The sequence below is a fragment of the Suricata suricatta genome, chromosome 5 (genome assembly GCF_006229205.1).
Source record: "Suricata suricatta isolate VVHF042 chromosome 5, meerkat_22Aug2017_6uvM2_HiC, whole genome shotgun sequence".
NCBI lineage: Eukaryota > Metazoa > Chordata > Mammalia > Carnivora > Herpestidae > Suricata > Suricata suricatta.
In genome coordinates, this window is record NC_043704.1 from 13284209 (window position 1) to 13302200 (window position 17992).

A 17992-nucleotide genomic window follows, 5' to 3' on the forward strand; every position below is an offset into this window, starting at 1 on the left:
TTATTTTCCATCATTTACAATACAGTAGTTACAATGACACTCCAAATGGATAAGCAAAGTAAAAAATCAGAACCCCAACTTCTATTTCATGTAATTAGACTTATACAGAAATTAGAAGGTTAAGTAACAACTAGTTAATCACCTAATTTCACAGCTATCTGAAGTGGCAATCATTATATAGCAGCTTATCTATGATACAATGAATGTTTTCTTTGAAGGACCAGTGACTAGGGACAATGATGTGGAGAAGGCAGGACAAGCCAGGTTAGATTGGAGGCTGGCGTGTAGGAGCCCAGATAAGGGCAGGGATAGAAATGGGAGGATTCGAGAGCTATTCAGAATGAAGAAGACTTGGTGAAGGGTTGGATAAGGAGGAAGAAGGAAGGGTCCAAGACCCCCCGTCGGGTTCTGGTCTGAGCCAATGGATGCACCATGGGCCCATTCCCCGAATGGCCCAGAACAAAGAAGGAGGAAGTATGAAAGTTCATTTATTCATCTACATTTATTGATCTCTTAGTAAGAGGTCCTCAGGAGAGTAAAGGGTTGAGTAAAAGGCTGTCTTTGCCCCGAAAAAGGGCATAAAAGAGAAATGTCTACAAGTCAAGGCAATCCAGAATATTCCTGCGTTTTGACCAACTTGTCCTACTGCAGGATGGTGATGGAGAGAAATAACGCTAAAGAAAACAGCTGAAGTTCAAATCAACATCCCTTTTGGGGAGCAACTCCTCACAACAGGGCAGGCACCACGTGTCCTCTGACCTCCAGGCACTCACAGTCCATTAGAAAACACAAAACAAAACAAGCATAAAAGTAACTGTTATGAAACATGCGGTCAGAGCCGGGTGAGAAATGCTGGCAGAAAAGTGAGCAGCAAGTCAAATCCCTCAGAAAGGCCTGGATCCCCACAAATTCAGACCCTCCCCCGCTCCTCCAACACCTTCTCCTAAGGACAGAATTAGATTGGAATGGACTTTTCTGGCTATATCATGTTTGGTATAACTCTTTCTTAGCCACTGTTTTAAATTGTAAATAAAGTAGGTGCCTAGTGTACATTTCTGTAGGAATCATTATATTGGTTTAAGGGTTAAAAAAATTTTTCTTAACGTTTATTTATTTTTCAGAGAGACACAGAGTGTGAGCTGGGGAGGGGCAGAGAGAGACGGAGACACAGAATCCAAAGCAGGCTTCAGGCTCTGAGGTGTCAGCACAGAGCCCGACACGGGGCTCGAACCCATGAACCATGTGATCATAACCTGAGCTGAAGTTGGCCACTTAACCGACTGAGCCACCCAGGCACCCCAATTGGTTTAAGGGTTTGAGAGGGCCCAAGAGTACTTTTGAAACTTAACATTAACAGGGCTGCCAGATTAAAAAATATAGGACAACCAGTTACATGTGAATTTCAGATAAACAAATGGATGTTTTAGTTTAAATATGTCCCAAATATTGCACGGGACATAAATTTCAGTAGAAAGATATTTGTTGTTTAGCTGAAATTGTAGATGGAATCCAAAGATGACCTCTACATGGTTATGTGGTAGGAGTCATTTAGAAGATTTCAAAGAGGAAATGATACTAAAAAACTCTTCATAATCTCTTTAGAGGTCAAATGCCAAAGTATTCAAAGAATTATGTAACAAAACCAAAAATTTTTTAGCATAAGTATATCCCATACAATGTCTGGGACACACTTATACTAAAAAAAAAAAAGTATTCACTGTTTACCTGAAATTCAAATTTAATTCAGATTTAACTCAGCGTTCTGTATTTTTATTTGCTAAGTCTAGCAACTCAAACCATAGTCTTTAGCTACACATTTGCTTTCTTCATGTGTCCTCATGACAAGGCCCTTTAGAAATCTATTTCTAAGATACCAGCTAGTTGTGAACCTGAACAGGGTGACGTGTCTTCCCCTAGTGGTGGACTTGGTCAATTGTGTACCTTCAGCGTCCCACCTCATTACTCATGAAACACTTATTGAGTGTCAGCTACGGAGTTAAAAAAAAAAAGATAGTCCTTGTTTTCACAAAAGTGTGCCATTTAGTGGAAGGATATGCAGAGGCAAATAGCCATGAAATCTCTCCGAGGCAGCACGCTGGACAAATGTGCAGCCACCGAGGGTCACGAGATGGCGTCTACAAGTGGGTGAGGTAGAGGTCTTTTAGGAAGATTTCAAGTGGATGATGCACCTTTTTATTCTATAAAAGTCATCATCTTTTTATAACTAAAATTCCAGAATGGGAAAGCATGACAGTATTTGGGACTAGGCAGCTATGCTGTTTGTTGTGTATTTAAGGACTAACTCCGATCGTTGGGAAACAATGGACCATCTTTCTACACAAGAGATGGGAAAACATTTTTCTCATTCATTCATTCATTCATTCATTCATTCATTCATTTGCTTTCCCCTCAGCTCCTTCCTCTCTGATGGAGCTAGGAAATTTTGAGGACCGGGTATCAGGGAAGTGAGGGTCACCGTTGAGAGGACAGTTTAACTTTAAAGCAGCTCCTGAGAGGAGCAATCTCCCCATTTCCTCCCTCTTCCCCAAACCTGTTTTTTCTAAGCCTGTCAATTTTTGCTTTTTCCTTCATCAATTACTACTTCATCCACAAGACATCCTCTGCTAGAACGTGAGCCCCACGTTGGGACAGGCCTCGTGAAGGGTAGGACACTCACATATCCTTTGCATAAAAAGTATTAAGTTCTCTCTTCTTGCCTTTTTTCCCCTCTCAGGTGAAGGAAAAGCTATTCCTATTTTTCTTCCATCAATATAAATAACCTACAACATATATTCCACATATATTTATGTGGCCGGGCAAGACCTGGAATTCTGTGGTTACCTAAACTCAAGAAAAAAAATGCAGTGAGAAAATACTGTATGTTAATGGTGTTAGGTTAGCAGGGCATCAGCGATGAATTTATTATTTTGAAAAAGTACTGTTCGTTTTGAAAAAAAAAATTTGAGAAAGCTTATGAAAAGAGTATTGAAGTGTGCCAGGTCTGAATATCCATTGTGTTCAACTTCATATTAAATGCGTCCAGATGGCAGGAGAGATAAATTTACCTGTGGGATTGGGGAATGTCATTAGAAATTGAAAATGGAAGGCAGTTTAGTTTGTAAAAGGAAGACACGTTAGTTCAGGAAAGTGGAGTATGCAGTATCATTAAAACTCGTTTATCCAAGGCTGTGCTCCACGCACATCTGAAGTTGAGGTTGTGAAAAAGAAAAGAGCAAGCAGTGAGCTTCTAGTCCAGGGGCCGCGGGAGGCAGGGTGGCCACAGCGGCTCCTTCAGGTCCCTCAACGCTGGACATCAGAAGGCTGGGCACAGGCATTGGCCCCCTCTGCTGTGACAGCATCTTTGGTACATGAAAGTTTATTTATTTTTTATTTTTAAAATGTTTTATTTATTTTTGAGAGAGACAAAGTATGAGCGGGGTTGGGGCAGAGAGGGAGACACAGAACCCGAAGCAGGCTCCAGGCTCTGAACTGTCAGCACAGAGCCCGATGGGGTGCTTGAACCCACGAACCGTGAGATCATGACCTGAGCCGAAGTCGGACGCCTAACCGACTGAGCCACCCAGGCGCCCTTGTACATGAAAGTTTATAAAGTCTAAACACGACAACAACAAAATCGAAGATTCTGGCCCCGGTGTTTATTTTATTGAAATTATTCACAGTAATAGGGTTTCAGACAAAAACACAAATAAAAGATGCAAATTTATTGCAAGGAAACACTGAAAACATGGCTATGACCTTTCACAGCTCAACGAACATACAAACATTGTCAGAGACGCCCATTTGGTTCAAACCGTCGATTTCACACATTAAATCATTGCTTTCTGCTGGGGATACAGCAATGAGTAAGAGAAAGTCCTCGGTCTCACAGAGCTTCCGGTCTCATGGGGGCAGACAGATACCACACAAAAAACAAACATGTAACACGGCAAGTCACAGGAAGGGGAGGGAAGGAAGGAAAGTTTTTGTACACAGAATTCTTAAGAGCAATCTGGGGTGGCTTTAAAGGTCACAGGCTGGAGAAAAGAGAACAGACGGCAAATTCTATTTAAAACATAACTTCACCGGTTGTAAATTTCTGGTCAGATTCTAAAATTCCTAGTTCTGAGCAGCATTTCTAATTTTCGAATTAGAATCTAGACTAGTAAGTACTTTCTGGCTGTCCTACTACTGGCATACGGCCCACATCATATGTGAGCCCAAGGGTAGGTATAAACATGCAGCTACGTGTTTACAGGCTCCTCCTGTCACTATTTACAAGGTATATTAACCTCTAATAAAAATTTTTGGCTGCGATGATGCAAACCTTTTACATAAATTCTTATGATCAGCATGGCATGAAAGCCACGGGGGAAGGGGGGGGATGGGAGAAGGGGGGCGGGCGACGGGGCAGGGCAGGGTGTCCGAACACATTCCTAATCACCTTTATGAATGGAGGGCCAATCCAGAAGGTCTGCCTGCAAGGAAACGCCTCCGGACAGAAAGATCAAAAGGCAAATGCGTCCGGGTTACCTCAGGGAGCCCCCCAGCACAGGCCTGGGTCTCCGATGGGCTCCTGGGCGTCCCTGATCCCCGTGGCGCTCTGCTGGCAGGTCCTGGTGAGTGCGTGGCGTGCAGGTGTGCAACCTTCCCCACGGAGGAACCTGTCACCCCCGTGGGGACCGCCGTGTAAATAATACTGGCCTTAGGTTCGCATGTCCCAGTGCACCGTGTCGCTCCATTTCTTCTCTCTTTAGGGGCCACCAAAATCCCCAGACTTCCTTCCTAACAAAGGATCTCCGTGAATACCTTAAATATAAAGTCTATGTGGCCTTTGAAATACATATAATTCTTGTTTTTTAAATTTTTTTCCTAATGTTTTATTTATTTTTGAGAGAAAGAGAGACAGACAGCGTGGACAGCGGAGTGTCAGAGAGAGAGGGAGATACAGAATCTGAAGCAGGCTCCAGGCTCTGAGCTAGCTGTCAGTACAGAGCCTGATGCGGGGCTTGAACCCACAAACTGTGAGATCATGACCTGAGCCGAAGCCGGACACTTAACCGACTGAGCCACCCAGGTGCCCCTGAAAGATACAGAGTTCTTAAAAATAGGTTTTCCTTCCAGTTACATTTTCTTCCTCACCTTGATAATACATTTTCTTTTTCTTTAGCACATGCAAGCCTAACAGAAGGGATGTCTGAATACAGTCACACGGCCCAGAGAAGCTGGCCCGGTTTCAAACACGACACAGGTAAGGGACAGGTCAATTATATCTCAATAAAACTGAGAAAGAAAAAAAAAAGACAGATGAGCCTTAGCAACCAGGAACTGCACAGCACGTTAATAATGAAGAATTGATTAGACACATTACTCTTATTTTTCAGTAACGCGATCTGCTTTCCTCTTACTGAACTGTTTTCTACTTCTTACGCTGTCAGTAGCATTTTCTGGTCCCAAGGTTTCCTGCGTTTTCTGGCTAACCTCTACATACTTCCTTCTGTTAAAATAAATCATAACTTCTCTGATTAGACAGTTTGCCCTTTCTCTGTAACTTCAGAAGCTACTATTCTGCTAGGTTGTGAATTACGTTCTGAATCAGGAAGCGTTAATGTCTAGTAAAAGGTTACATGTTTTGAAGGCTCAACCACAGAAGGGAAAGATAACGGTGATGCAGAGCCAGGGTTTGGGGGATACGTGGACAGAAGGCCCCTGAAAATCTCACGGATCCTGTTCCTAGCGTCTACGGATGTCTTCTAGAGTAAGCTGTTTTTCCGAAAGCCAGTGGGAACGGTACCCGGCTTTTCTAAAGAAATCTCCTAAAGGCCTACATAAGTGTCTAAACATCTCCTGAAAAATCCCGAACCATCATACTGGGAATGGAGGCTGGAGGACGAATGGGTGACATGCGTGGCCACAGGCGGCACGGTGACAGTGCTACCGGCCGGGAACACAGCGAACCACCCTTTGCCACGAAGCAGTTGGCATGGTGGTGCTGGAAGTATCATTGGAAGGACGGGGAGCACCTTGTGGATTTCACCCGTTGCACCAAAGGCAGGTGCGGTGGCGGCAGGCCTTTCTCGGCTCTGCGCTGGGAAAGAGTTCAGAAACCTTGGGTCCCCGGCTGTGTTCCGTCATTTGCAAATACCACTCAGTCAAGGGCTTGCCTGCGGTTTAGGACCTGTTACCTGGAGATGCCTTCCTTCCCAGCGGAGCAGCTCAGGCCTCTGGCGCGGCCCCCACGCGATCCCGGACATTTCAGAGCTCGCTTCTGGTCACTCAGCTTCCTCTTGCGGGAAGTCTTCGCCACATTTGCTGCCATTGCTTTCGTCTTCGTTCGAATAATTTCCAGAATCTTGACTGGTTTGGGAATTGTATTTTTTGTGATCTTCACCAGCTTGATCAGGTTCTTCCACTGCAGTGAGAATGTTTGTATTTTCAATGATAAAACACCTTTCAGTTTGCTCTTCGGAAGTGAAAAGGAGGAGGTTCCGGAGGGGCGGCTCAGAGAGGTACTGATTTAAAAAAGGGGAGGAATAAGAAACAGGTTGTTTAAAAGAGTAGCAGTTTCCTACTTCTAACACAGCTTTGGTCTCTTATATCCAGTACCGAGAAAAGCTACCTCTTGGCGTGCATATTAAAAAGTCAGCTAAGAGCCTACTGACCGCAGGCTAAGGTTTAGAGGAAGATTGCCACCTGTGAGGTCACGTACATCTGAGCACTGTCAGGGGCGGGGACTGGCGAGCGCAGGAGAGGACGGAAAGGGGGCTACTCTGGGGTCGTGGGGAGTCTGTCTGGAAATTCTACAGCATAAGGTGCTCATTTAGGTTTTCTTCAGTGATCCACTTGTGTTCACAGAGTTAACATATGCAAACAGACTGCGGCCAATCAACAATTCACCTTCACGTCTCTTGAGCTGCAAAGCCGGAGCTCAAAAACGACACTCTCACACCCACCCAGGTGAACCTGCCATCCCTGGGCCAGGCCCTGCGCTTGGACCTTTATCGTCTAGTGCTTTCGTTAAATCTGCTCCCCTCACGGGCGTGCCGGACAAGAACCCATGAGGTGTTGTGAAAGGAGGCTCATTTTCCTTATTTCCCTTGCTGGGAGGTCACCCACAGAATACACCTTCTGCATCTCGCGATGATGTGGGAGGTTTTTGGTGAATGCCAAGCCTTTCGAGGCTCAAACAAAGGCCACTGTGGCCAAACTGTCAGAATAAAAATATGAGAGAGCGGACACATTTTACTAGTCCGTGTTATGTGATATTGAATGGCTGTTTCTAAAGTCAATTTACTGAAAGCTGCAGGAAATAGCCCAGTCTGTATTATTCTCTGCATATCAAGAAAAATGTATGGAGAAATCAAATATATATCTCCTGTTCATTTTAAGAAAAACCCACCTGGCGACACAGAGAAGTAACATACCTCATGTATCGTGGAAGGAGGTTTACTTGATGGAAAGAACACGTAACGGATGCACCGCAGGAGAAGCTTCAGAACGTAACTGACAACCGGGATGGACAATAATGCGACACAAATCCCAGCTATGAGCCACGTTTTGGAAGTATTTCCTAAAACATCAGTAAGCGATGTTTAGCTTCAACGTAAGTGTTGACGCACGAATACGTTAATAGCGCTGACAGTCTGTGCGGCCACGTGAAAGGAAATATAAAATGTGTGTGAAATGATACACCCTTAGAAACATCTCGGGTTAACACTGAGCATCCACCAGCGGCAGGCAACGCATTTCCAGCTAAAGACAGTGGCCTGGTGAGCGAAGTGAGATGCTTAGTGAGGGAAGCCATGTTGACACGCGGCTCCCAATGTGCAAAGGATGCTCCGGCACGTCTGTAACACACACCCGGCATGATTAAAAACATCCCGTGGTTAATAAGCACCTAGAAGTCGACCCCAGACACTGCAAAATACAACATGGGACTTGACCATTCCCTCATAACAAAATTCACAATTGAGCTAATTAAGTGATTTCTAGGAATGGTGCAAAAAAGCCCAAAATAGTCTTATTAAATGCTAAAGAGCAATACAAAAGGCAATGAATTATGTGGGTGTTGGAGGAAATCTAACACATTCTAGAACACTGAATTGTGCAATAAAAATATTTTTGAGGGGGGCCCGTGGTTCAGTTGATTGAATGTTCGACTTTGGCTCAGGTCATGATCTTGCGATTCATGGGTTCAAGCCCTGCATCGGGCTCTGCGCTGACAACTCAGAGCCTGGAGTTGGCTTCAGATTCTGTGTCTCCCTCTTTCTCTGCCCCTCCCCTGCTTGCACTCTCTCTCTCAAAAGTAAAATAGAATATTAAAAAAGAAAAGAAAAATACTTTCTAAAACTGAAAGACTTAACTTGAAGGTCTACTTTTGATTCACGTAGTTCATGAAGAAAATATTCTCTTTATACTTTTGTAGTCAGAAAGGGAATATTTTACAATTTTCAGTGAACTGAATTATTTTTTAAAGTCTAAGTCCATTTCAAATTTTTTCAAGTTTATTTATTTATTTTGAGAGAGACAGAGAGTGAGATGGGGCGGGGCAGAGAAAGAGGGAGAGAGAATTCCAAGCAGGCTCTGCACTGTCAGCATGGAGCCTGCTGTTGAGCTTGAACTCATGAACTGTGGGATCACAACCTGAGCCAAAGTCAAGAGATGCTCAACCAACTGAACCACCTAGGTGCCTCAGTCTAGTTACATTAAAAAAAAAAAAAGATTTATTTATTTATTTGAAAGAGAGAAAGCAATCAGGAGAGGTGCAGGGAGAGGGAAAGAGAGAAAATCCTAAGCAGGATCCGTGCTGTCGGCACAGAGCCCGATGCAGGGCTCGAACTCACAAACCGTGAGATCATGACCTGAGCTGAAATCAAGAGTTGAATGCTTAACTGACTGGGCCACCCAGGCACCCCAAGTCTAGTTACATTTTTTTAAAAAAGATACAATGAGGGCACCTGGATGGCTCAGTTGGTTAAGTATCTGACTTTGGCTCAGGTCATGATCTTGTGTTTGAGGGTTCGAGCCCCGCAGCAGGCTCTGTGCTGACAGCTCAGAGCTTGGGGGGAGCCTGCTTCAGATTCTGTCTCCCTCTCTCTCTGTCCCTCCCCCACTCGCACTCTGTCTCCCTCCCTCTCTCAAAAATAAATAAGCGTTAAAAAAATCTTTTTAAAGATAGAATGAAAGATTCTGACCTGCTTTTGTTTTCTCGCACACGGGATCACTAAAAATGCTGCTTTTATTCCATCTTTCGTCTGCAGTAAGTGCTCTGGCTTTGGCGCAGTATACAGTCAGCGGTTTCAAGTTAGGAAAAGTCAAGTCAGTTCTTTTCTCTAGAGTTTTTCTCTATAAGAAAAATTGAAGTAGATCATTGATAAAATCTAGTCACCTTATGAAATCAGATAGGGAATGTCACTCTCTGGAATTCTCTAAATATTCAGTCCTAAGACTGGCCTGTCCCAACCACTTTGTTGGTGGATGTTTAAGAAATATAAATTTATTTTGGACAACACACCCAAACCAAATCAAAGTTAAAAATGCTGCTTCCACAAGAAGAGCATGAAATATCCCTAAGCCAACTCTAACGTCTGCATACCTGGTGATCTGGCGTAATTGGCATTGTATCTCCTCTGCTTGGGAGTGGGGATTCTAATCTTAAACCGCCTGTATTAAATTATCACTTACAGCTAGGTGGGCTTCGGCAGGTTATTTCAGGGCGCCCGGCCCTATTTCCAGAGCTGTGTAATGAGGACAATTACTGCGCCTCCCCGTAGTGGTCAGGCATTGCACAACGATATTGTGTAACAACATCACAAAACAAGGACCACAAAGTAACGTGCAGTGTTAGCGAATAAAACAAGACATCCTGGGCCTGAAAACACATCGATCTTCCTCCTGCGTGCTCTGACCGGCTGGGGGGCCCTCACGGAGGCTGTGGGTCAGGTTTAAGCCTCCCCCGCAAGTCCTTCATCCTCCGTGGGCCAGGAACTATGTGGCGCTTTGCTTTCCTCTCGGCGAACGAGAGAAGTCTGAGAGCCAAGCCACACTGTGCTCACATCACGCCCAGCCACGTACCACTGCTTAAAGCCCAGCATCAGGGAACGAATAAGGGAGACTCCATCCCAAGGGTCTGCTGAATAATTTAATCAATCAGACCGTCTGGCAGGAGTGTTCTGTGGAAGAATGACTGAGACAATTCATGTAAATTACTCACCACGGTACATGTTGCAGAGTAAGCTTTCAATAAATAGGAGTTGCTATTATGACTGTAATTACGGCCCCACTGGCTAGACAGGACAAGGTGGCAACTGAAATGATATAATCTCTACTATCTGTCGAGCCACGTGCTAGGTATTTTCACACAGTATCTCATTTTAAGATTTTTTTTTAACTTTTAAGTAATCTCTGCAGCCAACATGGGGCTCAAACCCACAACTCCAAGATCAAGTGTCACACGTCCCACTGACTGAGCCGGCCAGGTGCCCCTCAGATGCTATCTCATTTTAAACGTAAACATCCTTTCAAAAAAATGTGGTTACTGTGACTACCACCACTCTAAAGAACAACAAACAAAAACTCAGAGAGGTAAAGCACCTTGCGTAAGGTTACATAATTTGGTGGCTTGAGACACATATTTAGGTTTTCCTGGGGTAGGGACAACAGAGAACTGACTGCAATTCTCAGCGGATTAAATTATGCTTCGGTCACAGTGTGTTCAGACGGTTAAAAGGAAAGTGGCCATGTCACTGGAATTTTCTTAGATTCCCAACTGAACATGAAGTCAAGTTATAGGATTCACCCACTCAACTGCCTAGGATTTTTAAAGGTTGAGTCCTTGACTGTAATTCCACAGGGAAAAGAGATCAAAGAATAACATGGATTATCTGATATTGTGTATTGTCTCTGTCCATGGTTTTTGAATTTTGGTGTTTGAAACCCATGTTTCTTAACCTTTTCTTTATGAGCCTCCAGCCTAGGAGCCTTTTCAGAGGACTGTTTTCTGATCCTTCCCTTGTCTCGAAATTGATTTTGTTGGGCGGAGTTGGACACTGGAGGCTTGGTTTCCTCTTGGAGGGCCACAAACCATTGTACTGATTCTTTGCCCCCTTGGAGGCACCCTGCCCCCAGGGGATATCTGGAAATATCTGAAGGTTTTTTGGTTGTCCTGTCTCGGAGACTTATTACTGGCATCATAAAGCGCAAGACCACTCTGACCACAAAGAACGATCCAATCAGAAGGTCAACAGCATTGAGCAGCCCTGAGTTAGATAAATACCCAGGACTCCTGTTAGAAACACAAATTCCTGAGTTCTGCCCCTGGAGAGTCTGCTTTGAGTCGTGAAAGGCTCAGGGATCTGAATGTTAAAAATAAACAAGCCCAGACGCAGGAGATCCACAGTGAGCACGCAAAACATGGAAAGAACTGATATGACTAGAGCTTCTAAATTTCGCTAAAAATTTTAACTTCCAACTTTGTTTAGCCAAATCACAGTTATAGCCCTAGATTATAAACTTATATCACATAGTTTTAGTTTTTGGTTTTTTTTTTTTACCTCAGCATTTGAAATGTTTTCCCAAAACACAATTTCATAAATTACTGAGTAATGCTGGTTCACGGACTTGTTTTCGGACTCCTCTGGAGCGCTGATGTAGACCCGCAGGGAAACGTCATTAGTGGATTTCATGTTAATGACGGGAGGAGCGAGGACACCTAGGAAAAAAGGTGCGGACACAATGCCCAACTTGTGTTAGGAAAACAACGTTAAGAATTTGCATCAAACCAGAGAAACACATTCTGGAGGAAAAACGACTGCCTTACTTTGTAACTGAGGATCAAATCTCTTGTCTTTAGACCAAACAGACGTGGTGTTTCCATCAGATGCTTGAACACGGATGAGGTAAATTCCTTTTTGGAAAGTATTTTGAGGAATGACACACTGGGTAGTTTTGACATTTGCACAGTCTGATATTTGTCTCCATTTACCTGACTCGCTCCCAGGAATCTTCCTAAAATAGGCACTTTTAAGAAAAAAAAATTTTTTTTTATTACACACGTAATAATTCAGTAAGTATTTATGAGGCACCTGTATGCTGGACAGTGTTAGGGGCTAAGGTTACAGAGGTTACCAGTCCCCACCCTCAGGAGATTCGCGATACAGTTCGAGACGTGCGTGCGACACAGAACCAGAGACCTTGCTCCAGAGTGTGACAAAGCACTGTGTGCCGGGGCTGGCCAGCGGTCTGCAAAATCAGCTGTTGCATTTTCAGCAGTGCCGCAAACCAGTTATTAAAAGTCATTATTAAAAAACCAAACTGTGAGGCGCCTGGGTGGCTCTGTGGGTTGAGCCTCCGACTTCAGCTCAGGTCATGATCTCCCAGTTCGAGAGTTCGAGCCCCACATCGGGCTCAATGCTGTCAGCCTGTCAGCACAGAGTCTGCTTCAGATCCTCTGTCCCCCACCCCTTGCCTGCCCCCTATTTGTGCTCTCCCAAAAAGTAAATTTTTTAAAAATATAATTTATTTTTAAGACAGAGAGAGACAGGGCATGAGTCAGGGAGAGGCTGAAAGAGAGAGAGAGGCACAGAATCCGAAACAGGCTCCGGACTCTGAGCTGTCAGCACAGAACCTGATGCAGGACTTAAACCCACAAACCGTGAGATTATGACCTGAGCCTAAGTTGGACGCTTAACCAACTGAGCCACCCAGGTGCCCCAAGAAGTAAATATTAAAAAACAATCAAACTGCATAAGCTTACAAATAAAGAGATTGCATTAAAAATAAAAATACTCAAAACTCTTCTTTTCTTCCTTTTTTTTTTTTTTTTTTTTAATTTTTAGCTGGTGGGCCAGAAGCACGGGTGACAACCTGGCTCGAAACTCCTTTGGTCCTAACTGTTTTACGATATTTTGTTATCTGTCTCTGGTAGCTGTGTGGTGGACATGCTGGTAACAGAGCCCCGCTGTGCATTCCTTACCGACGCCTTGTTCAGTGACATCACTTTGGAAGCTTGAAAGTGAACACAGTAAAAAGAAAAAAGAAGTGACCACAGGGGGAGTATTGACATCATGAAAATGGGCAAACATTACAAATAAGGCTTTTTTTCCTTCTGGAAAGCCGGCTGTGAAGTGCACGCCCACAGACCAATGGGTGACTGTTATAACAGGAAATGGACACCGCAGGGTGATGAGAGCAAGTCTAAACAGAATATGGGCACCTGACTAAGCCTGGTGAGGTCGAGTAAATTGCTCAGAAACCGACAGCTCGAAGCAGCCAGTTCAAGCTCAGAACTATGAGAGCCTCCTAACTGGTCCTCCTGTCCTCGGTGTCTCTGTGGTTCACTGCACCATGTATGACGCAGCAACCTCCACCTCCTTGGATACCAACCTCACGTTACCGATCCCTCACTGTAAAATTCTGAATGGCACCCAGATGCCTAGAGGATAGTCTGAGGCTAAGCTTAACCCTACTCCATCCTACCTATTCGACTTTCTCTCTCATTGCTCACCCATGCCCAAACGGCCAACTGTTCTCATGGCTGGTCTTCTCCCTCGGCAGGCAAAATTCCAAGATGGCCCCCGAGATTCTCACCCTTGGTGCATAAATTCCCTCCCCTTGCATGTGGGCAGGACCCATGAACTCTTGAGTAGGTTACATTTTATGGCAAAGGTACAGGGATTTGCAAATGAAATTAAGGGTGGAAATCAGCGGACTCTTTGTTAATTGAATGAGACTAAGCTTGATGGGCCTGCCCTAATCAGACAAGCCCTCAAAAAGGCGGGGGGGGGGGGCGGGGCGGTCTAGAGATGTGAGATTCTTTCTCCTGATGGCCTCCAAGAAGTGGGCCACCACAGGTCCTACAGCTTTGAGATGTGAATTCTGCCCACAGCCACATGAGCGTAGGAGAGGACCTCAAGGTCCTCTATGAGGGCTGTTTGAGCTGCAGCCCCAGTTGAGCCCTTGACTGCTGCCTTGGGAGCCCCTGAGCAGAGGGACTGTGTAAGCCAGGCATGGTCCCTGACCTGAAGTCAGTGAGAGGTAACAGTACTGTTTGCGCTGCTAAATTTGTGATAATTTGTTACAGAACAATAGAAAACTGCACCTCTCCCTTACCTTGACCTAATGTTATCCATCTATCTATCATATATTTTTAAAGTTTATTTATTTAGAGAGGAGTGAGGGGCAAAGAGAGAGAGAAGGAGAGAATCCCAAGCAGGCTGTGCACTGTCAGCACAGAGCCTGACGTGGGGCTTGAACTCACAAACCATGAGATCATGACCTGAACCGAAATCAAGAGTTGGATGCTTAACCAACTGAGCCATGCAACCACACTGACCTGATTTTAAGTCTCTCCGCAGCCTGAGCTCCCCCTGTGGTGTGGCTTTGCCTAACGTGCCCTCTCTTGTCCAGTTTAAGATATGCGATTCACCAATCCTGGCCTTGTTCACATCTCCTCCCCTCCACTTGGCTTCTTTACTCTCTCCAGCCCCACCCACCTTCACATTTTCGATTTCTGTACCCCTTTTAATTTGTACACCACTCCTCAGCCCCAAATCACACCTTGCTGGGCCACCTCAGCTCCCTGCTTTGGGTTTCAGGAATCACACATGCCGTATTCCGGCTTGGTACAGTGGGCCAAGTACCCAAAAGAAACTTCGAGACTGGCCTCCATCCCTCTCTCGTCTGTGGCCCTATCATTTAGCATCCTTCTGGGAGCGACACGTATGTGATGTGCACGGTGTCCTGGTCAGTCTGAGGGTTCAGGGGCATGCACTGAGGCATGGGAGCACCTCTGCTCCATGACCAACACTGAAGGGCAGAGAGAGTCCAGGCAGAGCAGTACCCACTTCCCTTCGCCCTGTTTGCTTCTTGCTTCTCTCCTTCTGGCTCTTTCTTTCCTTGCCTCTGGCCCCTCTATCCCTCTGCTCTAAATATTGCTTTCTTTCCCACCGCTTTCCTCCCCCACATCCTGCGTCTCCTTCCACTTGACTCGCCTCTTTATCCCCTACAACCTTCCGGTCCGCATGAATTGTGTGCAGTTCTCTCTCCACCACTTCTGCAGCGCCTATACATCACCCATTGTTGGCGAGAACTGGGTTCTCCTTTCGTTTCCCGCTGAAGTCATCACTAAAAAATCTGTCAGAACCAACGATGCCATCAAGGAAATGGGAAGGCTGACTTGACAGAGTGGCTGGACTGAGATCATTTCAAGGACTCACGGAAAAAGTGAGTTCTGAAGAAAAGATCAGGGTCACGGGTCAAGTATTGCAGAATGGGGAAATGATACATGCAGCGAGACACCCACTTGGGAGAAAGGGCCAGCGGGCACTCCAGAGGGTCTGAGGATGCCCCTCTTATAACCAATGAAGAAAGTGAGGCCAAAGGAGGGTAAGGGATTAGCTCAGTGTCACCCAGTCAGTTACCGGCAGAGCAGGAACCGGAATTAAACATCTCGTTTCCGGGGCACCTGGGTGGCTCAGTTGGTTAGGTATCCAACTTGGGCTCAGGTCATGATCTCACGGTTCGTGGGTTCGAGCCCTGCATTGGGCTCTGTGCTGACAGCTAGCTCAGAGCCTGGAGCCTGCTTTGGATTCTGTCTCCACCTCTCTCTGCTTTCTCTCAAATATAAATAAACATTAAAAAAAAAAATCCCGTTTCTAATATAGTGTGTCGCATCTCTGTCAGTCAGCACGTGTGTCCAGAATGGTGGGGGGCTGACATGGAGCTAAAGGGACCATAATGAACTGTGCAAAACAAACGGTGCAAAAGGAAACTAAGGGGCTAGGACTTACTGTAGCCACTGAGCTTGGAAAGTCACGTTTTCATATGCATAATCCCACTTAAGAACATAGATGTCATTTTTCGCATCAATTCGAATGTTTTCTGGTGGAGGCAGCTTATTTTCAACTAGAAGACAAAGAATACACAGAAAAGCATACATTTTTACTTTAGGGAGATAACATATGGTAAGAATTCTGAGAGGCACGCGCAAGAAAGGCTTACATTCTATCATGAGGTGACAGTTGAATTCTGGTATACATCACACAATGCAACACTGTGCAGCCACTTAAAAGAAGGTGATAGATCTGTACGTGCTCACGCACAAAGAGATCCTCAGTGTATCAGGCTAAACAAGGAAGTGGAAAGATAGATCTAGCAGGATCCTGGTTTTTTATTTTGAAAACCAAAACCAAGAAACTGTCGGTTTGCTCATATGCTTATACAAGCCCTGACCAAGGTAGGAGAGGTAGGAGAGAATACGCAGGAAATGCCAGCAATGCTTATCACTAATAAACGGAACAGGGGCAAGGGGGTAGGAGAGGAAAACTTTACTTTAAACCCTTCAGTGTTGTTTGATTTTAAAAACAAAGCATATTACATCTACGATCAAAATAACAAACCAATCTGAGCTCCTAACCCTGGACCTTAAATGCTGGCAAGATGTCACTGATGAAATATGTCAGGATGCCTGCATATTTTAACATTGTGCTTATAAAGGTATACTTTTTGCAAGACTAACTGTTCCTTTAGCAGCTACTTTGTGGATTCGGAGCAAATAAAAATAGTTTTTGTCATTAGATAGTATTTAGACTTTTAGGCAGAATTTTCATTCCTCTTTACTTGAGATTAAAAAAAAAAAATCCCAGACGCTGTGACATTTTCCCCCTTATGTAACTGCTGTGATACTGTTTTTGTTTTAATATCTATTAAACCATCATGTAACCTTCAGCAACCCAAGGGAAAAAAGCCAAAATTAACAGACTGCCCACCTGAACACATAGTTATTGAATCTGAGGTATAAATTCCTCCTCACCTGTGGTCTTTATACAATGCACTGGACTATAGGCACCAATTTTTCTCGGCAAAAGTCTTGCTCTAACTTTTAAACAGTAGGTAGTTTCTGGTGAGAGTTGATAAATTTTATCTCTGGGGTAAACAGTTTTAGTCCTTACCTATAATAAAACAAATAGAATCCTGCTCTTAAAAAAGTATACGGTCAAAATTTAGAACAGATTCATGCTCTTTTGCCCTACCATTAAACAAAGGTAAAAATAATGCTCACTTCTGCACTTGAAGAGTTTTTCCAGATAGCTAAGCTGTATGTAAAACTGGAACTGTCCAGAGCCCACATGATGCCGTCTTTTGCCCCAGGGGGGGAGATGTTTATTTTTATTGCCTTATCTTCGGCTTCTAAATGTACTTTGGGAGGACCAATTTGAGCTGTAAAAAAACCAAAGCATTCATTATACAACTTCTTAATACAAGACCAAACCATTCATCAGGCAAATAATTCTAAATGCTTCACACGTGCCCGGCATAGTCAAACAGAGAAAGTCCCTCGCGGAGCCTACATTTTAGTGGGGCATGTGGCTAAACAAACAAACAAACAAACAAACACATATAATTTGGTGTGCGCTATAAGGAAAAATGAAGTAACATAAAGGAATAGAGGACGGGTTTAGAGCTGTTTTAGGTAAGTTAGTCTGGAAAAGGCTCTCTGAGACATTTGAGCGAAGCCATGAATAACGTGAGTGCGTCAGTCATGTCAATTACCTAGGAAAAAGGTCTTCCAGGGAGAGGGAGCCTGAGGCACAGAGCTTGGAGGTGGGAATGTGCTGCCCCTTTTCAAGAGGATTCAGATGGCTGAATGGTTGAAGATGAGCTCAGAGGGGGCTCTAGGAGCCAGATGACAAAGGCAGAACTCCGTCGTTTGTGGAGTTCGTGTTGGGTTGAGATTGGAGGAGAGCCCTACCGCGATTCACATTTTGGAAAGATCAGCCTAGTTAATGTCCGAAGAAGCAGGGAGGCCGGGAGAAGCTAGTGCAGAAGTTCAAGGGGCAGGTAGGAGTGGCTTGGTGAAGGCTGGCCCCACGGGGGGGGGGGGGGGGGGGGGGGGGGGGGGGGGGGGGGGGGGGGGGGGGGGGGGGGGGGGGGGGGGGGGGGGGGGGGGGGGGGGGGGGGGGGGGGGGGGGGGGGGGGGGGGGGGGGGGGGGGGGGG

At 45.0% G+C, this 17992-nt stretch overlaps 1 protein-coding gene across 1 annotated transcript in view; it reads right to left on the reverse strand.

Annotated features, from left to right (window-relative positions):
- Window positions 1–5011: 5011 nt before the first annotated feature.
- Window positions 5012–17992, reverse strand: part of IFNAR1 (interferon alpha and beta receptor subunit 1) — a 23973-nt gene continuing 10992 nt past the window's right edge. Inside the window, exons 4-11 of the mRNA XM_029939038.1 lie at window positions 17057–17214; window positions 16808–16946; window positions 15786–15900; window positions 11816–12015; window positions 11550–11707; window positions 9192–9342; window positions 7422–7567; window positions 5012–6509 (exon numbers count right to left, since the gene is read on the reverse strand). Of these exons, the coding sequence (XP_029794898.1) occupies window positions 6270–6509; window positions 7422–7567; window positions 9192–9342; window positions 11550–11707; window positions 11816–12015; window positions 15786–15900; window positions 16808–16946; window positions 17057–17214 (1307 nt within the window). The 3' untranslated portion in view covers window positions 5012–6269. The remainder of the gene's footprint in view (window positions 6510–7421; window positions 7568–9191; window positions 9343–11549; window positions 11708–11815; window positions 12016–15785; window positions 15901–16807; window positions 16947–17056; window positions 17215–17992) is intronic.